The following is a 21,106-nucleotide window of genomic DNA, read 5'->3' on the forward strand; positions in this document are numbered from 1 at the left end:
TGTATGCCTGCGCANGACTTCATGAACCATAATAAGTTTACCGTGGTGAATCGGGGTAAAGAGGTAAAGAGACCGTTTTTAACCCTGACTGTTTAATGACTAGCTCAATCATTTTGATTGTTTTAACTAAAACAAGTTGTCTTAGGTGAGCAGCAAGTTCCTTTTTTTAAACGAAGGAAAAATTGTGTGAAACTATCTGTGTGTATCAGCACTGGCTATTGTGCACAAAAACATTGGCAGCAAACAAACAGTAATTGATATGCTTGTGCAATTTAAACGTTTGGCACCAGGTGGCAGTAGAGAGCGCACAGCAGTGACATGACTGACAGGTAGAAGAGGGCAAAACCAGCCAGCTGGGAGGAAGGGGCGGAGTGAAGCGGGGGCGGAGCCAGGGACAGTAAGGCCTCAACCAGCCTGAACACACACATGACCTCCCCTTTCAACACATCTCCTGCTGAACACAAACTATCCTGCCCGCCACGCCAACACAAGCAGGGGGAAGATGAAATGTGTGGTTGAAAGAGGGGTAGATGGGATGTGGGGCGGTGATGAAGGGGACGGGGGAGAGAGAGAGAAAAAGTGTTAGTGGTATTAGCCATTAAACATGGAGACGTTAAAAGGAAACAGCAAGAAAAGTTAAAGCAGAGTACGTTTCAAGTCAACATGAAACAATGTTTACAACCCATTTTACTTCTGTCATGTTTCTAAGTGATTTTATGAGACACATCCGATACACACCGAGATGTTAAGGTGAACTCTTAAGAGTTTTTAAGTTGCCAGCCATCATCTGCAGAATATAGACCACTTCACAAGATCTGGTCCAGAGGCACTTCTGGTTTAAATTGACACTTTATTTTTTCAATCTTACATATATAATTAAATGTTAACGATATTTAACACTTTGATTCGGTTATGAATGTCGTGTTCATTGTATTTTGTTCAAACGTTTGTGTAGTGTTCAAAAACTGACCAGCGCTGTTTACGAATTCTGAAGTGGCCAATATCAAAAGAATAAAAAAGCCTATATTCATACCCTTAATGTGGGTATGTTCCATTTTTGTCCAGAATGCATTCAGAACGATGACCGAAACAGATTTTTAGAGAGCATTTTTTTTAAATGTGTAGATGCTGTGCTCAACTGCGCCCCCTACTGTATGACAGCAAAAACATGGAAAGCCTGATGTAAAATCTCGTCAATGGCAGGGAGAAAGTTGAATGTCAAGTTCTCCAGCATGCTATCATTGCAATAACTACAATAGTGATCCAAAACATTTAATGACAAGATGCTGAAAAGGGGTGAATTTTTGGTTTCATGTTGACTAAGACTAGTAAAACGACACAAATTGTTTGGCAAGTTGCTTTTTTTTAATGGGTTAGAATTAGACAGGCAAACCTTTGGTTTTAAATAATATGTGTGTGATAGCTCGCAGGGAACCTGTGGTAGATACCTGAGGGACTCCAATCCTGCGACACGCTTCCAGGAAGTTCTCCACATTCCGTCGACACTTGGCCATTGTCAGTTTGGGCTGAGAAAACACAAGAAACATACAACATGTAAGAAATACTTGCAGAAAGACAAAATACACGTTATTAAACAAATGCCCCTATCAACACATTTTTTGTAAATCACTCACCACTGCCGGTGAGGGTACATGGATGCTGGGTATGGACCGAGGACGCACGTGATTGGCCAGATGGCACAACACGACCCCGTCAGTCAAAGCCGCCCCGAGATCGCTGGGCAGAGACACCTTGAGTCGACACTCGATATTCTACAGGAAATAGATCACAAAATGACACACTGTAGCGGTCAAACAACACAATGTTGCGGAAAAAAGTTCTACATAAATCTAACATTTAGATAACATAAGAATTATATGACAATGAGGGGAGAATCGTGTAGCAGTTTTAAAGACACACCCTTCTCAGCTGCTCTATCAGGTCCGCCTCCTCTCCTATTGGGGCCGGACTTTGCGTGGGAGTGGTTTCTGTAGACTCTGCCCTCTGCACGCCGGAATCTCCTGTAAACCATAAATGAGTCTCACGTTGCATAAGGAAGCCAACAGTTCTGATCTACTCATCCAATGAAACTATCAAAAGTGATGACACAAACATGTATGACTACAAAACATTTAAAAACATACAAACATACTTTAGTCGACCGACACTGTCTAGAAACTGATCGCGACATGCGCAACAGTACATCACAACATCACAAACATCCCAAAGACTGCAACAAACAGCCTATCAGAACGCGGTGATCGTCTGTGTCAGATAACACACCTTTCTTCTTCTCTCGCTGACTCAGACGAAACAGGTAACTCTCAGGTCGCTGGGTGGAGCTGCGTGAAGGGGGCGGGGCAGATGGGCTAGGGTAAGTGGGTGATTGGAGAGCTGCGGGACAGACAGGACCTTGAGTCACAATGTTGAAGGTTTGAAAAGAAAACAGCGTCGAAGAGTTTGTGATTCAACAAAAGCGTACCGGTGGGAGACAGCGCGGCATAATCTTCCCCTTGCTAATGACGGCAGGAATTATTCAGCACGAATTAAAACGAACACAAAGACAGAAAAAAATCAAGTTAGTTCATGGTAAACACCGACGGATGAGCCCACATCTATACGATACATTTCAGACAATTCACAAACCCCGAATGAGCATGCGCATGAATTAGCTGCGATATTAATATCATAAAAATATGAAGAAGCATCATGAAGCTGTTTCAGTCTCTACAGAAGTAAGGTTGTTTGCCAGCTGAACTGGCGCATGCGGTGCAGTACCTGCAGCGTACAGGAGGGGGCGACGGCTAAAACAGGAGACACACAGCCATCCAGTGGAAAAGCAGAGAGACACTAGCCAGTGCAAAAAGTGAGGTTTCAGGAAACAAAACATCAAGAAGACAAACATAATGAAAGCAGAGATCTAATAGAGTTTGAGGAAATGTAAGGCAAAGAATTATACGTCATTACATCCAATATATGAGGAAGTCAAAAAGAAGTGCAGAGACACACTCGAGTGCTTCTATAGTGTACACGGAGAAGAAAGAAGTAACCTGTGTTTGTGTGTTTAACAATGCGCTTGACAATGCACTCAATTTGTGCGAAAAGTAAGATTGAAACAAATCTTCAACGTTTTAAAATGTGTGTAAATATGTACATTTGCGTGTTTGTGTGTGACTCTTTCACCTGTTTGTGAGGGTCTGGTCTCTTCTTTATTGTGTTGGTATCTGTATCTATCTCAAATATGAGTAGAGGTTCAAACTCACTCTACTCAGACACGTCATGAGAAAGAGAGACAGGAAGAGAGAGACCGTGAGGAAAGAAGCAGGGCAGGCATGTTAGAAGTGCTAGCCGGGAAAAGCCGCTCTAATATGAATGCAGGTTAAGACACATCAAAGAGGCATTTCAATCATCTTCAAGGAATGATTCAGGTTCAGACGTTAAGCTGTATGAACAACATCTGTGCTTGAGGTTTACAGTGATCCACTTAACAATGAAATTCTGTTTTGAGATGAAAATCCGGTTTTGAACGTTTTAAAGATGCTGCACATACGGCCTAACTCATTCCAAACCCAGAAGAGAAGTTTTCAAGTTTATGTTGTGATTTCTGGTGTTAGGTGACCCAAATGCACTCAGCAGTGTCACAAGCTGTTAATTCTGAGGAATGAGATGAAGCGATGAAGTGACGAGCGAATGGACTGCATCGCTTCTCTCGATGTGATTGGCTCTTACCATAAAGAGGGCGGAGTCGTCTGTGTGAGTGGACCGTCTGGAGGGGTACAGACTCTGAGATGGGACATGACACATGAGATTTCAGGTAACACGAACACATACAGCGGGGCGGGTTGGGGGGGCTGGTATGATGTATGTGAGGAATGGATGATAAATCTGAGGAAGAGACTCACCTCACTGTCTGTTGGACTGAGCTTCGTAGGGCTCGGAGACGACTTATTCTGCGGATACAAAAGCAGAAATATTAGCTTTTCGTAATGGTGGCAGCAGCATTACTCAAGAAAGAAATGACCGGTTATGAGTAGATTCTTTTTAATGGTTTTCCTTGAGCAGATTTAGAAAGTGAACCTGAAGTCCAACAAAATTGGTCGGTGCCGTTTATCAGTTAACATAACATTTATTAAACCCACAAGAACCACAGAAAAATTTATTTCAAAAAATAAATGCAGAAGCCAAAGACATCCATCTGGCGTGCTCACAGACACATAACTGAAACACCGTGCACACATCATGTGTCCTGTGCCAACGACCCATTGTGAATGTTTGTGACGTCAACAGAAAAACATCTTAAAAGTCAAATTTATGAACCGTGCACAATGAAACCAGATACATGAAGAAAGTAAATAGAGAATATTTCAATTTCATGTCGAATTTAAAGGGGATTTTTCTAATAAACTGCACTTAAATTAATAAATGTATTAGGGCTGGGTAAAAAATATAGATTCTTCGATTTTAATCGATCTTCAATTTAAAGAAACAATATCGATTCTCAATGCACGTGCCTCAGAGAATATAATCTGTATTTCGCCTCTCGTCCAGAGGATGGCGCCATTACTCAAGTTGAATTTTGAAATCTGTTTTATTTCTTAAACATGTTTCAAGTTGTTCGTGAATTTCAAGTTGTTCATTATTTCTCTGTTGCACAATTACAATCTTTTTTATTTATTACAGTAATGTTTGGTTACTCAAAGTAAAAATAAAAAGTAATTCAAAACAATTGTGTGGGCTATACTAATAACAGGGGGTGTATTTCTTTCATTTAGCTCCAGCCTGTATATATTTAAATATGGATTCCATGTCTGCGCAACTAATATTTTAAATGAAATACCGATAACCAATCGATATTGAATCGAAATCGAATCGAATCGCCAAAATGGTCTCAAAACCCAGACCTAAAATGTTTTATGGATATTTTTGGTAAAAACCGTATTGGTTTTCAGTCAGTTATGTAGAAATGTTGTGGAGTGTGTGTGTCTTTGTGCACCTTGACAAAGTTCATAACAGCGTCTCTCTGCACGGATTTGTTTCTCTGTCGTTCCTCCTCGTACCGCAGCGCTGCTATCTGAGCTTCTCGTCTCACTCTTTCCACACCAGCACCAGATCCTGACGTCACACCAGCGACCCGCTAACAGACCCAACCACAGCAACAAGAGTAAAAACACTGAACTCTGCTCTCTCTGACAGAATGTGTGTGTGTGCAGCGACTCTCACCTGATGAGAGTGTGAGGACACATCTGACCCAGAGCTGTGAAGAAACAACAACAGTTGCTGACAAACAAAGCTCCAATAACAAAAACAGTTTGTATAATCCGTGAAAAATGTTTTTTTAATACAACAGTGGAAGCTCCAACTAACAGCATGATGAGTTTTCCAGAGAGCTGTGTAATAAACGTCAGTATTTTTGTACCGGTTATGTAAGGAGCTTTGGCGTTTCGAGTCATCAGCTCTGAAGTCTCTGGATGGGCTTGTCTTCACAGGTGAGCCCTGATAACAAAGATGTGAGTTGTGACATAAGCAGACAGGCGTTGTTTAGAACTAATCTGTCAGCATCTGGTAAGCTGTAAAACTCACTTCTCTGGTTATTCGTCTTTCAATGTAGGCCATGAACTGGGAGCTGAGGCTGACTGGCTCTGTCCCTCGACGGCTCCGCCCATCTTCCTCATCCTCTTCTCCTGTACAGCTGTCGATAAAGTCGATCTGCTCAATCTCAGAGTCCACTAAAGAAAAAGACACGGTAGAACATACAGCATTGATCAACGTGTGTCCTTACAAAAACAAGCATTAAGTGATATATGATCACATTTGTCGAAATGTTAATAAATGTTAGGATGTTTCGTGTTCTTCTCACATGTTCCATTACTGATGTGAGAGCCCGTCCGCAGCTCCTCTCGCTCTCTCCGCTGTCTTTGGTCTTTGGTGATTTCTGCCACTCTCAACGGCAGGTCAGAAAATTCGTCTGAAGGCTGTCAGAGGGTCAGCAGAAAAATATCAATCTAACGGAATTCATTTTTAAATGGTAAAATAGTAGGTAATGGAATAATACGTTGTAAACCACTTGCCTCATTTCCAGACCACCTCTTGTCTCCGCTGTCCACACTGTTGAAGCCAGAATCCAGCGCTCCGTACGGCCGGCCGGAATACAGATCTTCAGCACTGAGAAGAGATTATGAGCCAGTGAGTTACAGAACGACAAAAAAAATCAACTCGCGGCACAACCAATCACATTTGAATCACCCATTATTAAAATGAGCATTTCTGCTTATAAAATGAATAGGCCAATTCAATGTGAATGTTCTAGAAAAAAGCTTCAAAATCTTTATGAACAGTGATTGTACAGTACAACACAAGTCTTATAAGTACATTTAAAGATGTTAATCTCAGTTTCCGCCGCACGTGAACTCTGATTCACATTTCTGCATCATCTCATCTCATCTGCTGCTGCCACCTTGTTTAACTGTAGTGTATCCTCATAACTTCATTCCAATCCATCCAACCTCTCTCAATTCTATTTCAATTTAAGGGTGCTTTATTGGCATGACAAAGTGTGTTGAGTGTGATGTTGTCAGTGTTGTTGTGGTTGAGAGCATCAGTAGATGTGAGGACTGAAACATCAGGACTGAAGAGAGGATTCATGTCTTTGCTCATCTGGTGGTGTTTGAATGATATGAGTGAGGGTCACATGTTTGTTCTCTCTTTCTGATCAGTGGATATTTGCCTAATTCTGCGCTGCATGAGTTGTTTGCTGTGTGCCGCTGCACTTGTAAGAGATTTTTACAGACTTCTGTATGCCGGCTCTCAATTGGATGTTTTTTTCCATTTAGTAAAATCTTGATTTGGATTTGTCAGCGGACCCCACACTTCACTGCCAGAGAGAGCGATCGCTTCAATCACTGATTCTAATGTTTTCAGCCAAATTCAAACAGGGATTTCTACAGGACATTGACGTTTGATGGCTGAAGGCCCTGCGTGCTTCATCTCTCAGTTCATTCACTGCAGGATTCAAGTGTTTTAAACCCAGGGCATTGTAGTGTGTTGTGTGTGTGTTATGGGGTTTGTGCCTGATGTAAATGTGTGTTGTGATAGTTGGGATGTGGATCTTTTCTGAAAGGTGATCATTGGAGTTTTACTGAGGTGTGACAGTATTGTTCTAGCAGGTCCAGGATCTGTTGTAAGCCGTCAACAGAAGCAGATCATCTGCACACAGAAGACATTTGATTTGTGAGCGGTGTCGAGTGAGACCGGGGGCTTCAGATTGCTCTAGGATGGTTGCCAGGTCATTGATGTAAATATGAAACAATGTTGGGCTTAAACCGCATCCCTGTCTGACTCCACGCTCCTGAGAAAGATATCTAGAACGTTTTGTGCTGATTTTTATGCCACGTTTACTCTCGGTGTACATTGATTCAATAAGGTCACAGGTTTTACCACCTATGCCACTTTCAATAAGTTTGTAAAACAGTCCTTGGTGCCAAATTGAGTCAAAAGATTTTTTAAAGTCTATAAAGCATGCATATATTTGACCTTTATCTTGGTTAACATGTTTTTCGATTACACTATGAAGCGTGTAAATATGATCAGTTGTGCGGTAATTTGGCAAAAATCCTCTCTGACTTCTGCTCAGGTGGTGATGAAGTCTAAAGTCGAGCGTTTATTAAACTACAGAATAGTTTTCCCAGGTTACTACTCACACAGATGCCTCTATAGTTGTTCGGCTCAAATGTATCTCCGTTTGTAAAGATTGGTGTTATCAAGCCTTGATTCCACATGTCAGGGAAGTGACCTACACTCATAATCACATTAAATCAATTTAAAATGGCCCGTTGGAATTGACTGTTTGTATGTTTTATCATTTCGTTTAAAATCCCATCAGGTCCAGATGCTTTTTTGCTTTAAGGTTTTTGATTTTGTCTTCAAGTTCTTTTTCAGTTATTGGGAAGTCTAATGGGTTTGATTATGTTTGATTGCTAATTCTAGTTGTTCTAATTGTTTGATTGTTTGATTTTGCTCACGGTTTGTGTCTGTCTGTACTTTATTAAACAATGTTTGGAAATGACTTTCCCATATTTCTCCATTTTGAATTGCCAATTCTTCATGATCAGTTTTTTCCAATTATCCCAGAATTGAATTGTATTGACTGACTTCTCAATTATTGTCAGTTGTTTTTGGGTGTAAAGGGCATTTTTGGTTCTGAGTGTATGTTTGTATTGTTTTAATGTTTCACAGTAAAGAAGTCGAATCTCTGCATTATTTGGATCTTTGTGCATCTGTGTGTCTCTCTCTCTCTCTCTCTCATCTGAGGAATCTCTGGCTCTGTCCTCTGAGAGACACAGATGATAATCACTAGATCAGATGGATGCGGGTGCAGGAGAAAGCTTTGATCAACATTACAGCTCAGCTCACTGAATGTTATATAACGTATACCGTCCTCAAACAAAAAACACTGGAGATGCAAGTCATCTTCAAATATGTCAGACCTTCACTGCATTAAATAAAACACACCTGTGATAAAATCACTTTAACACACGACCTCTGGTGTCTTAAGCAACCGCTGGTCAATTTTTAATAGATGTAGCAGAGTAACCACAGGTTCTCTTCCTTTTGACTACTGTATCTATTGTTTTATCATTATAAACCATTATAAAACATTTTTCACTTGAAAACGAGCTACAACAAATGCCTTCTGTTACTTTATAGTTTTTAAATTTGATGGACATGCATGTTTTTATCTAACGCATTTTTGTGTGTGATTTAGTTTTTTTGGGTTTGTTTGGTTATGTTTTGTGTTCTCACCAGGAGCCGAAGGGAAGTGGTCTTCTGTCATAATCCGGAAGGTCTGACGCTGCTTTACACGCCTCCATGTTTAGATATTTAAATATGTGGATCTTTCCCTTTATACAGATCTACAACACATCAGAAACACGCAACATTACATACATTGTACATGCACATTTCATACATTCGAAGAAAAGCATTGGTTTCAAAATAAGCGAATTACACCTGGTAAACTAAAGAAAGCTTTTTTGATTTAACTGTGCAGAGATGCGTCACCTGTGCAGGTGGGCTCTGAAGCGGGTTGTTGTCGAGAATGATGCTCTGCAGGTGTCTGAGATTACGGTAGCACACGGGAATCGACGTCACCTTGTTACAGGAGAAATCAAGCCGTACCAACGGAAGCTCTGCCAGCTCTGCAAAACAAACAACGTTGACGTGACACAAACATCGGGAAGAAAATATCACCCGTTTCGTTCAGGTGCAGGTGTGTGTGCGTGTCTAACCTGGAGGCAGGCGGACGAGGTGGTTCCGGCGAATGTTGAGGTCACGCAGAGCTTCCAACTGACCGATCTGAGGAGGAAGGGTCTGGATCTCATTACAGCTGACATCCTTTAAGACAAAAAGACAAGTGATGGGTGTGAGGATGTGAAGATAAAAGGCAAAGTTCAGGTCCGCATGAGGGTCACACACCAGTTCAGTGAGCTGTCTGAGTTTGCCCAGGTCTTCTGGCAGCGATACCAGCTTGTTATTGCAGGCGATCAGGACTTTGAGAGGCAGACGGCACAGATGTGCAGGCAGAGTGGACAACTGGTTCCGACTGCAGACAGAGAAAATGAAGAAATGTTCAGAACCAACAAACCAGATTTTTACACTTCTGAAGCAAACGTGAGTGGTTCTTCTCTGGTATTTTACTAGGGTGTTGCGGGAAGTTTCCTGAATGTTCCTGTGTGATTGCTAAGTAATTTTTTGGCTGATACACATGAATACATATACAGTGGGGTCCAAAAGTCTGAGACCACCATTAACTCTTTCCCCAGCACTGACAAGATATTCTGTCATTTATGACACAATGCTTCCCATTTTTGTTCAAAATATGTATTTTTTGACCAAATTTATGTAGTCAAAAAAATCCAGTAATCAAATGGTTGTAAGTTTTTTATTTGAAAAACTGTGTGTTTATATTTTGATTGGAGAAAACATTTTGCGGGCATCAACGTTTTGTAAAAATGGTGGGGAGAAGTTAAAAATGCTTCCAATCGGTAATTTAGGGTGCGTTCATATTTCTAGTTTGGTTCTTTTGGTCCGGACCAAAAAGAAAAAAAATAATTTAGTCCTGGTTAGCTTAGCGTTCAGACCGGCATTTTAACAGCGAACCTAAAAATATCGAACCTAACAGCTTGCGTGTAAAGTCGCAACGTGATTGGACAGCTTTTATGATTTGTATTTTAAAACGGAACTTACCGGACATCCAAAACAATGCTGTGTGGTGGGTTATACATTCTCAGTGTATGCCTGCGCATATGAGAGTATTTTTAGTAAGCCGGTAACTCGCCAAGACCTCATGAAGTGTTTAAAGCAGTCAAAACGGCTCCAGGAATTCATCTGTTACATGCGCAAGCACATATCTAATAAACTTTCCTTTTATATTACCAAATCACTTAATTTTCGGGTTGTAATCATTTCCTGTTTTTGGTTCTGTTCGATGCCTTTGGTCTGTGTTGCGTTCATATTTCAATTGAACCGTGCCAGACTGAAAAGATGGGTCTCGGTCCGCTTGTTTGATGCGCACCAGGGTTCGGGTGGCAGCGTTCACACTTACACAAATAAACCGCACTAACAAAGCAATCGCACCAGAGTTCGTTTGAATCGAACCAAACATGGCATATGTGAACACGCCCTTAGATTTTAATACATTTTAAGCACGACAGGTGTACTCAAGTTGCTATGGACTTCACTTCACAAATGTGTACGAACCCCTGATGATTCATGTTATCCATCAGGATCTGAGAATGTTTGTTTTATGTTTCAAAACAGTATATCCTATATATTTCAAACTTACTTTATATTAGGCCAGCCAGTAATAGATTTCATGATAAAAAAGTGAATAATGACACTTGAGTGATATCAAGTAAAGATCTTGTGTAGTGCGTAACGTTATGAATGTTGTGTCAGTGCTTCTCACCTGATATTCAGGTAAGTGAGAGACTGCAGGTTTATCAGACTCTCCGGTAGTGAACGCAGGCAGTTCTGGTACAGGTTTAAATTCTCCAGCGACACAAACATACACACCTCCACCGGCAGCTCCGGCAACCTGTTCCGTGACAGATCTGCAGCCAGACGATGAACACATAACAGACAGAGAGAAAGAGAGAATGAGAAACAGACGTGTGCACACACCTGTGTTTAGTTCTGTTCATGTGAAGCACATGTGCGAGACGAGATTCTGGAAAATCACTAAACGGTCTGAAAACCGTCAGAACCTATAGAAAATCTGTCCACTGGTGGATTCTGGGAAGGAACGGCAAGTCGGATGGTACCACTTCTGATAATCAGCTAATCATACGAGGACCTCAAAATGCTAAGTACAGGCAAATTCATCGGCCTTACATATTGAGATTGAGAATTAATGCTTATCCATTTTAGACAAAACTCTAATATCATTCTATACCCAGATGCCACGTGACCTCATTTCCGGTGCGGGGGTGTTGTGGAAAAGCCCCTCAGGCCGAGATGACAAAATGTTGGAGGATTGTTCAGGAAAACAAGGAAACTGCTATTGGACTCTTGTTACACAGATCTGTGTAACCGGCAGCGAGAACAACGGCTGTGTTTATGTCCGTCTTTCTCTTTCCTCTTGTGAGCATTTATATACAGAAAGAGATCTGAGCTTTCACACTGCGCACAGAACGTGTCGGGATGGTCACAAACTAACTAAATCTTAAAAAAATAAAACAACCCAGGCATAGAAACGAAACTCAAGGACCATCTCAAGTGTGTTTGGCACAAAATTCAAGATAAAACCTTTCAGAATCGAAAACACACTGCTTAATATTCACAAGCTTTTGACGCGTGTCACAGACACAAGCATTTGGATGTGTTCACACACAGAGCACAAACACTTATGATCAGGACCCCATGACCACCAAAAATAGCTGGCAGCAGACTAACAGCGAGATAAGTGTCCATTTTTCTGCTCTGACTTACATGAAAGAGGCCTGTATCCTCACGCATTACAACATCAGACGCAGACCGGGGTCTAATAATAGCGAAGCGCAAAACCGTCTGAAAAATCATGCTGTAAAGATGCTAAAGATTTGACAGTAACTTTAGCCAAACATCACGAGTGTGCACGTCTTATCTGAAGAAATGATGCATACGTTTGTTTTTTCTGACGGCCCTTCGTGAATGTTTCAATATGGCTAAAGTTAGAGGGCTGAGGTCTGGTTTGGTTTAGTCTTTTTTTAGAGAAATAAAGAATGCACGCTGAGTTTTATGTAGAGCTGGGACAAAGCGAGCATGTCGCTTTTACTGTGTTTGGAACTAGGACTGGGCAGCGGTTCAAATATTTACAACACACATTTGTTGGCAATACAAAATTAACCAATATTGCACATATTTGAGCCTTGATAGGCTTGATAGTACTTCTGTATATGTAGCGTGTATATTTTGTCTATCAGCATCAGGTGTGTGTGTGTGGACATGTTTTTATATCCCGGTGGGGACACCAACACATGGGGACTCGTGTCACTGTGGGGACCAAAACTGAGGTCCCCATGGGCAAAAAAGCTTATAAATTGTACAGAACAATATTTTTTAAAAATCTAAAAATGCAAAAAAATTTCTATGATCTTTAGGGGTTTGTACAGTATAAAAAACATTACGCCTATGGACTGTCCCCACCGAGATAGTAAACCAGACGTGTGTGTGTGTGTGTGTGTGTGTGTGTGTGTGTGTGTGTGTGTGTGTGTGTGTGTGTGTGTGTGTGTGTGTGTGTGTGTGTACTGATGGCTTTCCAATGCAAGCTGGATCTTTATTTGTAAGTGCAGCTGTGCAGAGATCCGGATTGGGAAGACAGGAAGAACTGCTGCCTGCAACGTCTGCTTCCTACACAGAGATCTACCTTCAACCAACACTCACATCACGAGTACACAAACAGCTGGGATTCGTATTACACACAACCAAAAACATTAATCTCTTGCTTGTTCTTTTTGTTTGCGATCAGATTTAAAATGCTCACTCCAGTAAAACAGCCACTTACAGGGATAGTTCACCCAAAAATAAAACGTTTGTCATCATTTATTCATTCTCATCTGGATCAAATCCTGGATGTAATTTTTTCTTCTGTGTAACACAAAAGAAGATATTTTGAGAAATGTCTCAGTGGTTTTGTGTTAATACAATGGAAGTCAGTGGGGTTCAATGTTGTTTGGGTACCAACTAGGGATGTAACAAAATCAAAATCTCACTGTACGCTAATACCTCGGCATAAAGCCCACGGTGCGGTTTTTATTTCGCTTTTTAGAGTTGGAAACGTGCCACAAGCATCCTCTTTTCTTTATCCTCTCATCATAACTGTTTCTTAGAGGTATGAGTTATAGCATGGGATGGGTTTCCTCCAGTCACGATAATATTGAGACAATTTTGCTATTGCAATAACACAATATTGATAATATTGTTACATCCTTAGTACCAACGTTCTTCAAAATATCTTCGTTTGTGTTCTGCAGAGGAAAATCAGGAAAGAAAGTCACACAGGTTTGAAATGACATGAGGGTGAATACATGATGACAGAAGTTTTGGGTTTAAACAGTAACAGATCAATGACGGTCTAATTCTAACATTACACAGCATCTGCAGTAAACTGAGCAACGGGGCCAGGTCTTTTATTTAGTCTTGTTTTTAAAGTGTTTATATTTCATTTATAAGTGGCCAGCACTGGACAGACTTCACGTTCAAGTAGTTTTCTTAACTTCCACAATTCTTGTAAACATTTACGAAATCCCCATCAGAATGCTATTGTGTTGTGTGTGGTTGAATGAAAAAGAGCCCGTCTCTATAATATTCTGCTCCATTTTATCAAGCTGCAGGTGAAACGTCTGATGGCTTACAAAAGCAGAAGCTCACCTCTCTTCAAAGGTCACGTGATCTGAGGCGTCTTTCATGCCTCGTCATGTCCAACACGATACGCGTCGAAGTTTAATACGGTTACCGGTTCAGGTATAGTTTAGGTTAGAAGTTAGTTCTAATATCTAAGAATGAGCAACATTAACATGAATGCGTTGATTTAGACTGTGCCAGAGAGGACAGCATGTTTTCACACACAGTCTCACACACACACACAGTCTCTGCGCTCATGTGAAAGAGAGGACTACATGCTATACAAAGTAAACTGGATTGAAACGGTAGGTGTAAATGTTTTTATTTATCCGTCAAAATGACAGACAGCATTTGGAATTATCCACCAATGTTCATATAATTTGGTAAATTATAAGATATTTTCAGTTAATGTGATCTATGGCCATGAGACAATCAACTAAACACCATTAACTAAACCAGGGCTGAAACGATTCCTCGAGTAATTCGAATACAAAAAATCATCGAGGCAAATTTTGTTGCCTCAAAGCCTCGTTTAATCCATTTAACTACAGTACACACGGAGCACTGCGTTTCCCCACGGACCGTTATTACTGACGTACAGCCCGCTAAACTCTTTTCATGTTACAGGGCTCTCAAGTCTCACGCATTCACCGCGAGACACACGCATTTTAGTCTGTTCACACGCTCACACGTATTTCTCGTGCTGATAAATAACTGAGAGCTTATTGAAATGGTGAACTGCTATTTTACTTAGTTTTAGTCTATTTTGTGAGTGAAACTTGTTTTCTGGCTGCATTGAGTCCATCAAACTAGATGCGTTGTGGACGTCGAATCCTGTTATTTACACATGTCATCTGTCTGTTCTGCGTGTCTGAGTGATTGAACTGCACAGTTTAACGTGCTACGCGCGTGATGCTCATGAATTTGTCTGCGCTGAATGAGGACATGAACACATGAACTTCACCTCCAGAGTTGCTCTGAGAGTTTATTTCACGAACACGTTATTGTTTGAGTGAAGAAACAGACATACTAAAAAATAAGCGTCTTCCGACAACCTGCCAAAATAAAAGTCATAGGCTATATATTACTATTTAATAGTAAAAAAGAAACTAAAACTAATTTAGATAAACTAAATGCATCATGCATAAGCTGAAGTTAGTTGTTTACCTTTGAAATTATTCTTTCTATTTTTATTCATGTTTCTTATTTATATATTTGTATTATATTGCATTTTGAATTTAATATGGCAATGGAATGTACTAAATGGGTTTAGTTTTCACAGATATTAATGTATGCTATTTCAGTAATAAAAACTTTAAATGTTCTAAAAAGGAAACAAATTAGTTGTTTTACTCATTTTAAGAGACCTGTCTTGTTTTCTCTTGTATATTTAGTATTGCTTTTTAATAAAGAAAAAGTACTTATCCGAATACCCGATTAATCGATGGAAAAATCAGTAGAATACTCGATTAGTAAAAGAATCGATAGCTGCAGCCCTAAACTAAACCAACCAAACTTAAATCAATTTGCCCAGACTTCAGGGGCATTTTTATTTATTTACATTATTGGTAGATACTTTATCAACATGATTTACAAGAAAGTTCACAAAGTCTTATTAAAACACAACATGCATAAAAGACAGTGTGAAATGGTGTTATTAAACATCGACTGAGAAGAATCTTACACATTTCTCTTTGTTGGCATCTATGAATGGACAAACGTTACAGTAGAAACCTGCTCTGAGGGACAGCGGGACATTCATGTGTTTGGCATGCAGTGTTTCCCACAGAATTTTGTGGGACTATGAGGGCTAAAGGTATTTTCCTCTAGGGGGGTCCGGGGTCATGCTACCCCATAAGAAAATTTTGCAAATTTTAAAGATAAATGCTGCAATCTGGTGCATTTTAATAGCAAGACTCAATCTATAATACAATAGCTATAGTAGTAATTTAATCATTGGCTCCATATATAAATGGGGATAATAGGGCACAACACATGGTAAAATGGGAGTTCACAGACAGTCAAAAGCATGCCATGAGCCATCAAAAAATGAAGCAAAAAAGTGTTTAACAGTTGAACAGCTGTCGGACATGGGCCGGGCTAGGGCCTGAGCGTCTCGGGACAGGGCTTAAATTTGAGGCCCGTGCAGGGCTCTAGCTTGAAGCACAATCGGAGCGATGTGGGAAGGGTTAAACGAAGTGCTTTTGGCACTAAATAAGGATATTATAGGATATAGCACCGAAAGATCATCATTATAAATGTCATGGGTGCGTGTGATTGACTCATCCTCAGTCTACTTCTTTTCTACTTTCCTATCCCCCCCTAAAAAATGTAAATATATACTTTGCATACTGTGATAGGCTGACTGAGACCAGTTTTTACTGCACCTATGTATTGTTGTTCTTTTGTTGCATAAATTGCTTCTATTGTTTTCAACTACTTTGTACGTCGCTTTGGATAAAATTGTCTGCTAAATGACTAAATGTAAATGTAAATTGTGATGCGTACAGCTCCGTTGTGTAGTTGCGCTGCTTATTTTAAACGACAGAAATGGTGTTTGTCAAATGTCCCTATAAGCAGACTGCTGTTTTAGCTGGAAATAATATGGAAGCTGAACATAATGATGCTAACGCAACGCCATGAGGTAATGCTATCTGTTTGCTCTGTCGTACACTGATAAAATCATGTTTGTACTGGTGGATAACTGCAGTGCATACTGAAACATTAGTTAGATTTTACTTCCCTCAAACGATGTTGTATTCAGTATGGCTTGGTGACGTCTCAAATCCTGTCCAGTTCGCGTGTCTGCGTTTCAATGTGAAAGCTGAAACAGTAGCAAGCGAGCGAGCTTGCATTTGTACGTAGAGTATGTGTTTGTGTGTGTGCTACCACACAGAGAGGAGGAAGCATTTCGTCTGGCTGTGAAAAATGGCACAACAACGAAACAACGGTGCAGAATTCAACGTTAGAAATATTTATGTTGTTAAGACTGTGGTGTAACAAAATAGACTATAGCAATTGAATGGGAAACACTGACATGTTCTCAGGAAAACACAGCCAAAGCGAGATGGTCCTCACAGCAGAACACATCCAGATCCAACTCCTCCCACTTTATATACTTAGCCGCAATTTGGAGAGTAAGTTGCAACTCGTGGTCGCCAACGTTTGCTCTTATCAGTGTCATCATTTAGTGTACGCCTGTAAGTAATGTTCACAGTTAAACATGTGTTAACCCAAACCCTTCCCCTAAACCTAATAAAATACGTTATTAAAAATATGTTAATAAATAAAGTTTGTCTTCAGCAAGTTTGTTTTCCGTCAAAAGAATAACTTAAGTTACGACTCTATGCGGAAATGGTAGAGCAACAACACGAGTATGACGGGAAATCTGTCGACCAATCAAAACGCAGTGGAAAGAGACTGGATCAAGTTCCATGGATGTCTCGTTCTGCAGTGAGGAGCTTCTGGCCAAAGCGCAAAAGGACATTTTTAAGGTCTTGTTGATGCGAGTCGTTGCCTCGTAACAATAGCTGGCACAATATTCTTTATAATATGAATAACAAAATGATCATTTCAATGACACAAATATAGATTAATGGATCTCAGGTGGAGCATAAAAAAATATGTGACTCATAAAAATGATTGTTCATTCACACGTTAAAATAAAATATTTGTAACTATAATGAAGAAAGAATGCAAAAATGCTGGCGTAAAAATTGGTAATGTAGACACAAAAAAATTATTTTATTCAAAGCAGCAACCACAGAATTCAGGGGGTTCTTTGCTGCAAATTCAAAGGATTTTAGTGCAGATAAATATATAAAAATACAATATATCGAATGTTAAACTAGTGTCACCCTACAACAACCTTGCAACAAAAACCCACAAACCGTCTGGCAGAAACAAAGCCACGACACACAAGCTATAATTTGCAAACCATAACAAACCCTCTCCTTTTTAGAAATACAACAAGCATTTGTTTCTTCGTGTCTTTGTACATTGTTATAGTCTGTATTTTTGTGAATTGGCAATGGATGGAATAGAATCGGAGACTGCCGTACGGATCCCAGCATGCACTACACAGACGATCAATATTGACACAGACAGCTTTAACATGAGACGCAGTGTGTGTGAGTTCAAGTCCTGCACTATAATGAACATTTCCACACACAGCAGATCCTGAAGCACTACTAAAAGACATGACACCCTGAAAACTCCAATGTCTAATATCACTAGATTTCAACAATTTATGAGGAAAATGCAAATGATGCTGGTTGCTACGATGCCAAGGTATTGAGGTTGGTTGCCAAGGTGTTCTGTGAGGTATTTAGCACATTGCTATATAGTTGCTGGGGTGTTTTAGGCAGTCATGCCTAATGAGTTACATACTTTGTTTAAAACTAAGAGTCATACGTGTGTTTAAACCCATAATCGTAAACATGAGCAATAATGAGCAATAATGAGCACTAATAACAATAATGCTGGCATAACTAATAACTCCTGCTGTGACTTAAAGGGCAAACATGCTATTAATTATGGAATTTGCACACAATGGCTGCGTCCGAAATCGCATACTGTGACAGTACGTACTGAATTTGAATAAGTACCTACCTATCGGCCGTTAAAACACTACGTTCTATATAGTATGAGTCCGCCATGTTTTATGGTCATGTGACCCGTATGCTCTTTGACTTATGACGTGTTAACAACAACCTATATGTGAGAGTTGATAAAAACATAATTTAGTTACCAGAAATTCATTTATTGGCACTTACATTAAAAACGGACGTCCGCCTTAAAAGTTTTCCGCTATATTTATTTGATTTACTTTTGAAATTTGACCGTTGCTCAGCTCCCGTGGCATCATGGGATAGAAAAGTGTCCACCCGATCCACACTCACGAATCTCGGCGGAAGTAGTAGACCATCTGGGTATTTCTCGCCTATTGTTTTTTGCATACTGAGGTTTTTGACATACTATTCATGACTCGTACTCATTTTCGCCTACTATATAGTATGGAAGTAGGCGATTTCGGACGCAGCCAATGCATTTAATTACTATAAGCTTATCACACAATCAGGAATTTGAATTTTTATTTCCAAAATTAAAAACTCAGGAATTATACACACAAAATGAAAACCGCTATGTCAAACGGTATTTTTTAACTGTTCTGACATTCGTCACATATTTATGACAATGACCTGTCAAACTACACCCAACCCTTAATTCACTTGTCATTTATACATGACTTCAAACAGGCAGTCCTACAGCCCATATATCTCCGTTTTATCCAAGTACATACTAGGAACATGTGACTTATTTAAAGAGCTTTTTCATTTAATTTTAACACGCGTATCGTAACGCTCTTTCAGAACATGCTGGTCTTCTGCTTGTGCTTCTGGCTGTGACTTAAATATCTCAAGTCCAAACACGTCTACAAGCTTCTGAAGTCTCATATCAATTGTGATGCAATCAAATAGTAGTAGTTATCCAGCACGATTTGTCTTAATCACAGGTGAGGAAATAATGCTATGAATACAGAAAAGTGAGGCAGACAGGGCCCTGTCTACCGTAAGACCATTATAGAACACTCGGTGTCAATGTCAATACTTTTCTTCTGAAGGATGACACAAGATGCATCGCTCAGAATTATGACTGATTTGACGTCTATTGTTTTTACACAAATCAACATATAATCTACATTAATGATCAAACACCTAACATGATCAAATCCTTTATAACGACCGTCTAACTTAAATGGGTCTTTGATAGCCAAACCTACCATCAACCTCATGATCAAAGCCCTATTAACCAAGATAAAGATGATCAACTCCTATTGTCAAGGCCATAAGATAACGAAAACCATCTTAAACTGATGATCAAACACTTCTTCGCAACGTGTGACACATTTAACATGTTGATCAAAACTCTTCACGAGCTCAGTTTGACAGATCCACCGCATTACTTCATATCCGTCCATTTGACAACTATTTCCCAATGAAACACGAAAAACTATCATGTGAAAACTTTGTGAGGTGATCTAAAGACCAGACAACGCGATTTCTGAGGTAAAATGTTGATATTTAACGACCACTGAGCAGAGATAGTGTAAACCGAGTACGGTACAGCACACACCCGTGTGTTTACACCAGTACATTCGCAAACAAACATTGAAACCAGTGAAAAACATCGACCCCTGTGTATTTAACACGGCTCTAGTTTCGGTGCATTTGTAAAACGGGTCAGTAGGGGAGGGTTTGGGACAGTACCGGCCCGTGTGGTGTCGGTCAGGTCGTGTCCGGCGGCGCTCCTCGGGAACTCCTTCAGCTTCCTGCCGCTCAGGTTCAGCACTCCCGTGGCCGCCGCCTCGTCCAGCGCCCGATCCAGCGAGCGGTTCCAGGACGCTGGTCCGGGAGCGTTAGATAATCCGTGATGGCCGGTGGCTCGGGCGGGATGACCGACAGTAAAAGAGGGCACGGCGCTTTCCGCGGAGTGCAACACCGAGGCCGCCATTACAGAGCAAACACTCCCGCTGGATCCTCACGGGCCCCACACGAGCGCTGAGAGTGTGCAGTGCGCATGCGCGGACACACGGAGGGCAGAGGGAGAGGGGTCTGGTCTGGAGTACAAAAGGTCCAACCGAACGCCTGCAAGCAAGGGAAACGATGTAAAAAGTAGATTCTATGTCAACGTGTAAACTTTATTTTAAAAGGGGCAAAACAGCTCAAATACGTTTCAAGTTATCACCCAAAATATATAAAAAGAAAGAAAAGATTCAGAAAGATATCAAACAAAGTAACATAAATCACTTTAAATGTTTTATTTCTATATAATCATATTTAACATTGACATGTTTATATTTTTTAATTATATTTTTGCTATTGTTGTTTCATAGCTGGGTAGTTGGATTTTAAATACATTTTAATATTATGATAAATGTGAATTTGTGGGAAATACATGCCTGCACACATAAAAAAAACATCTGTCTGTTAAATGTTTTAGATGTTTATAATTCGTCTTTCTTATGTGAGAAAATGTTGTGATAAATAAATATTCATGTTCACATTAGCCAGAGGCTTGAAACAATTTCTAAGTGTGTTGTAAAGCATGATTGTGCTGCAGCAATGCTGTCCTCTAATGGTCAAATAAAATTGCGCTCCCTATCACACTAAAGCAGTGCTTCTCAACCCAGAAGCCCTTATAGATATTTCTGGTATTATAAATCGTG

General features: G+C 40.2%; 1 protein-coding gene across 3 annotated transcripts; it reads right to left on the reverse strand.

The window, feature by feature from the left end:
* Window positions 1–42: 42 nt before the first annotated feature.
* lrch3 (leucine-rich repeats and calponin homology (CH) domain containing 3) lies at window positions 43–20,457 on the reverse strand. 3 transcript variants are annotated; one of them, XM_057347311.1, is made up of 22 exons: window positions 20,148–20,457; window positions 10,964–11,108; window positions 9,472–9,598; window positions 9,285–9,390; window positions 9,058–9,194; window positions 8,800–8,909; window positions 6,069–6,162; window positions 5,858–5,972; window positions 5,581–5,726; window positions 5,417–5,493; window positions 5,221–5,254; window positions 4,994–5,134; window positions 3,903–3,950; window positions 3,730–3,783; window positions 3,184–3,264; window positions 2,779–2,850; window positions 2,483–2,516; window positions 2,284–2,394; window positions 1,921–2,021; window positions 1,635–1,772; window positions 1,449–1,526; window positions 44–470 (listed from the first exon to the last, which is right to left on the reverse strand). In XM_057347311.1, exons 1-22 carry the CDS (start codon window positions 20,389–20,391, stop codon window positions 273–275), a joined length of 2,391 nt encoding a protein of 796 aa, XP_057203294.1. In that variant the 5' UTR covers window positions 20,392–20,457; the 3' UTR covers window positions 44–272. The 3 variants fall into 3 exon arrangements, with proteins under 3 accessions (XP_057203295.1, XP_057203294.1, XP_057203296.1); XM_057347312.1 differs by lacking the exon at window positions 3,730–3,783 and having other exon boundaries at window positions 43–470; XM_057347313.1 differs by lacking the exons at window positions 2,779–2,850; window positions 3,184–3,264 and having other exon boundaries at window positions 45–470.
* Between the last annotated feature and the right edge of the window lie 649 nt (window positions 20,458–21,106).

Source organism: Triplophysa rosa, linkage group LG12 (genome assembly GCF_024868665.1).
Source record: "Triplophysa rosa linkage group LG12, Trosa_1v2, whole genome shotgun sequence".
NCBI lineage: Eukaryota > Metazoa > Chordata > Actinopteri > Cypriniformes > Nemacheilidae > Triplophysa > Triplophysa rosa.

Bases quoted from the DNA above. Each gene is read 5' to 3' on its own strand.
- lrch3 (XM_057347311.1), bottom strand. From the start codon at position 20,391: ATGGCGGCCTCGGTGTTGCACTCCGCGGAAAGCGCCGTGCCCTCTTTT. The intron at 9,195-9,284 runs GTTAGACACGCA...TTTGTTTTGCAG, and splicing joins CCTCGTCCGCCTGCCTCCAG to AGCTGGCAGAGCTTCCGTTG. The intron at 1,773-1,920 runs GTGTGTCTTTAA...TATTTCCTGTAG, and splicing joins TGATAGAGCAGCTGAGAAGG to AATATCGAGTGTCGACTCAA.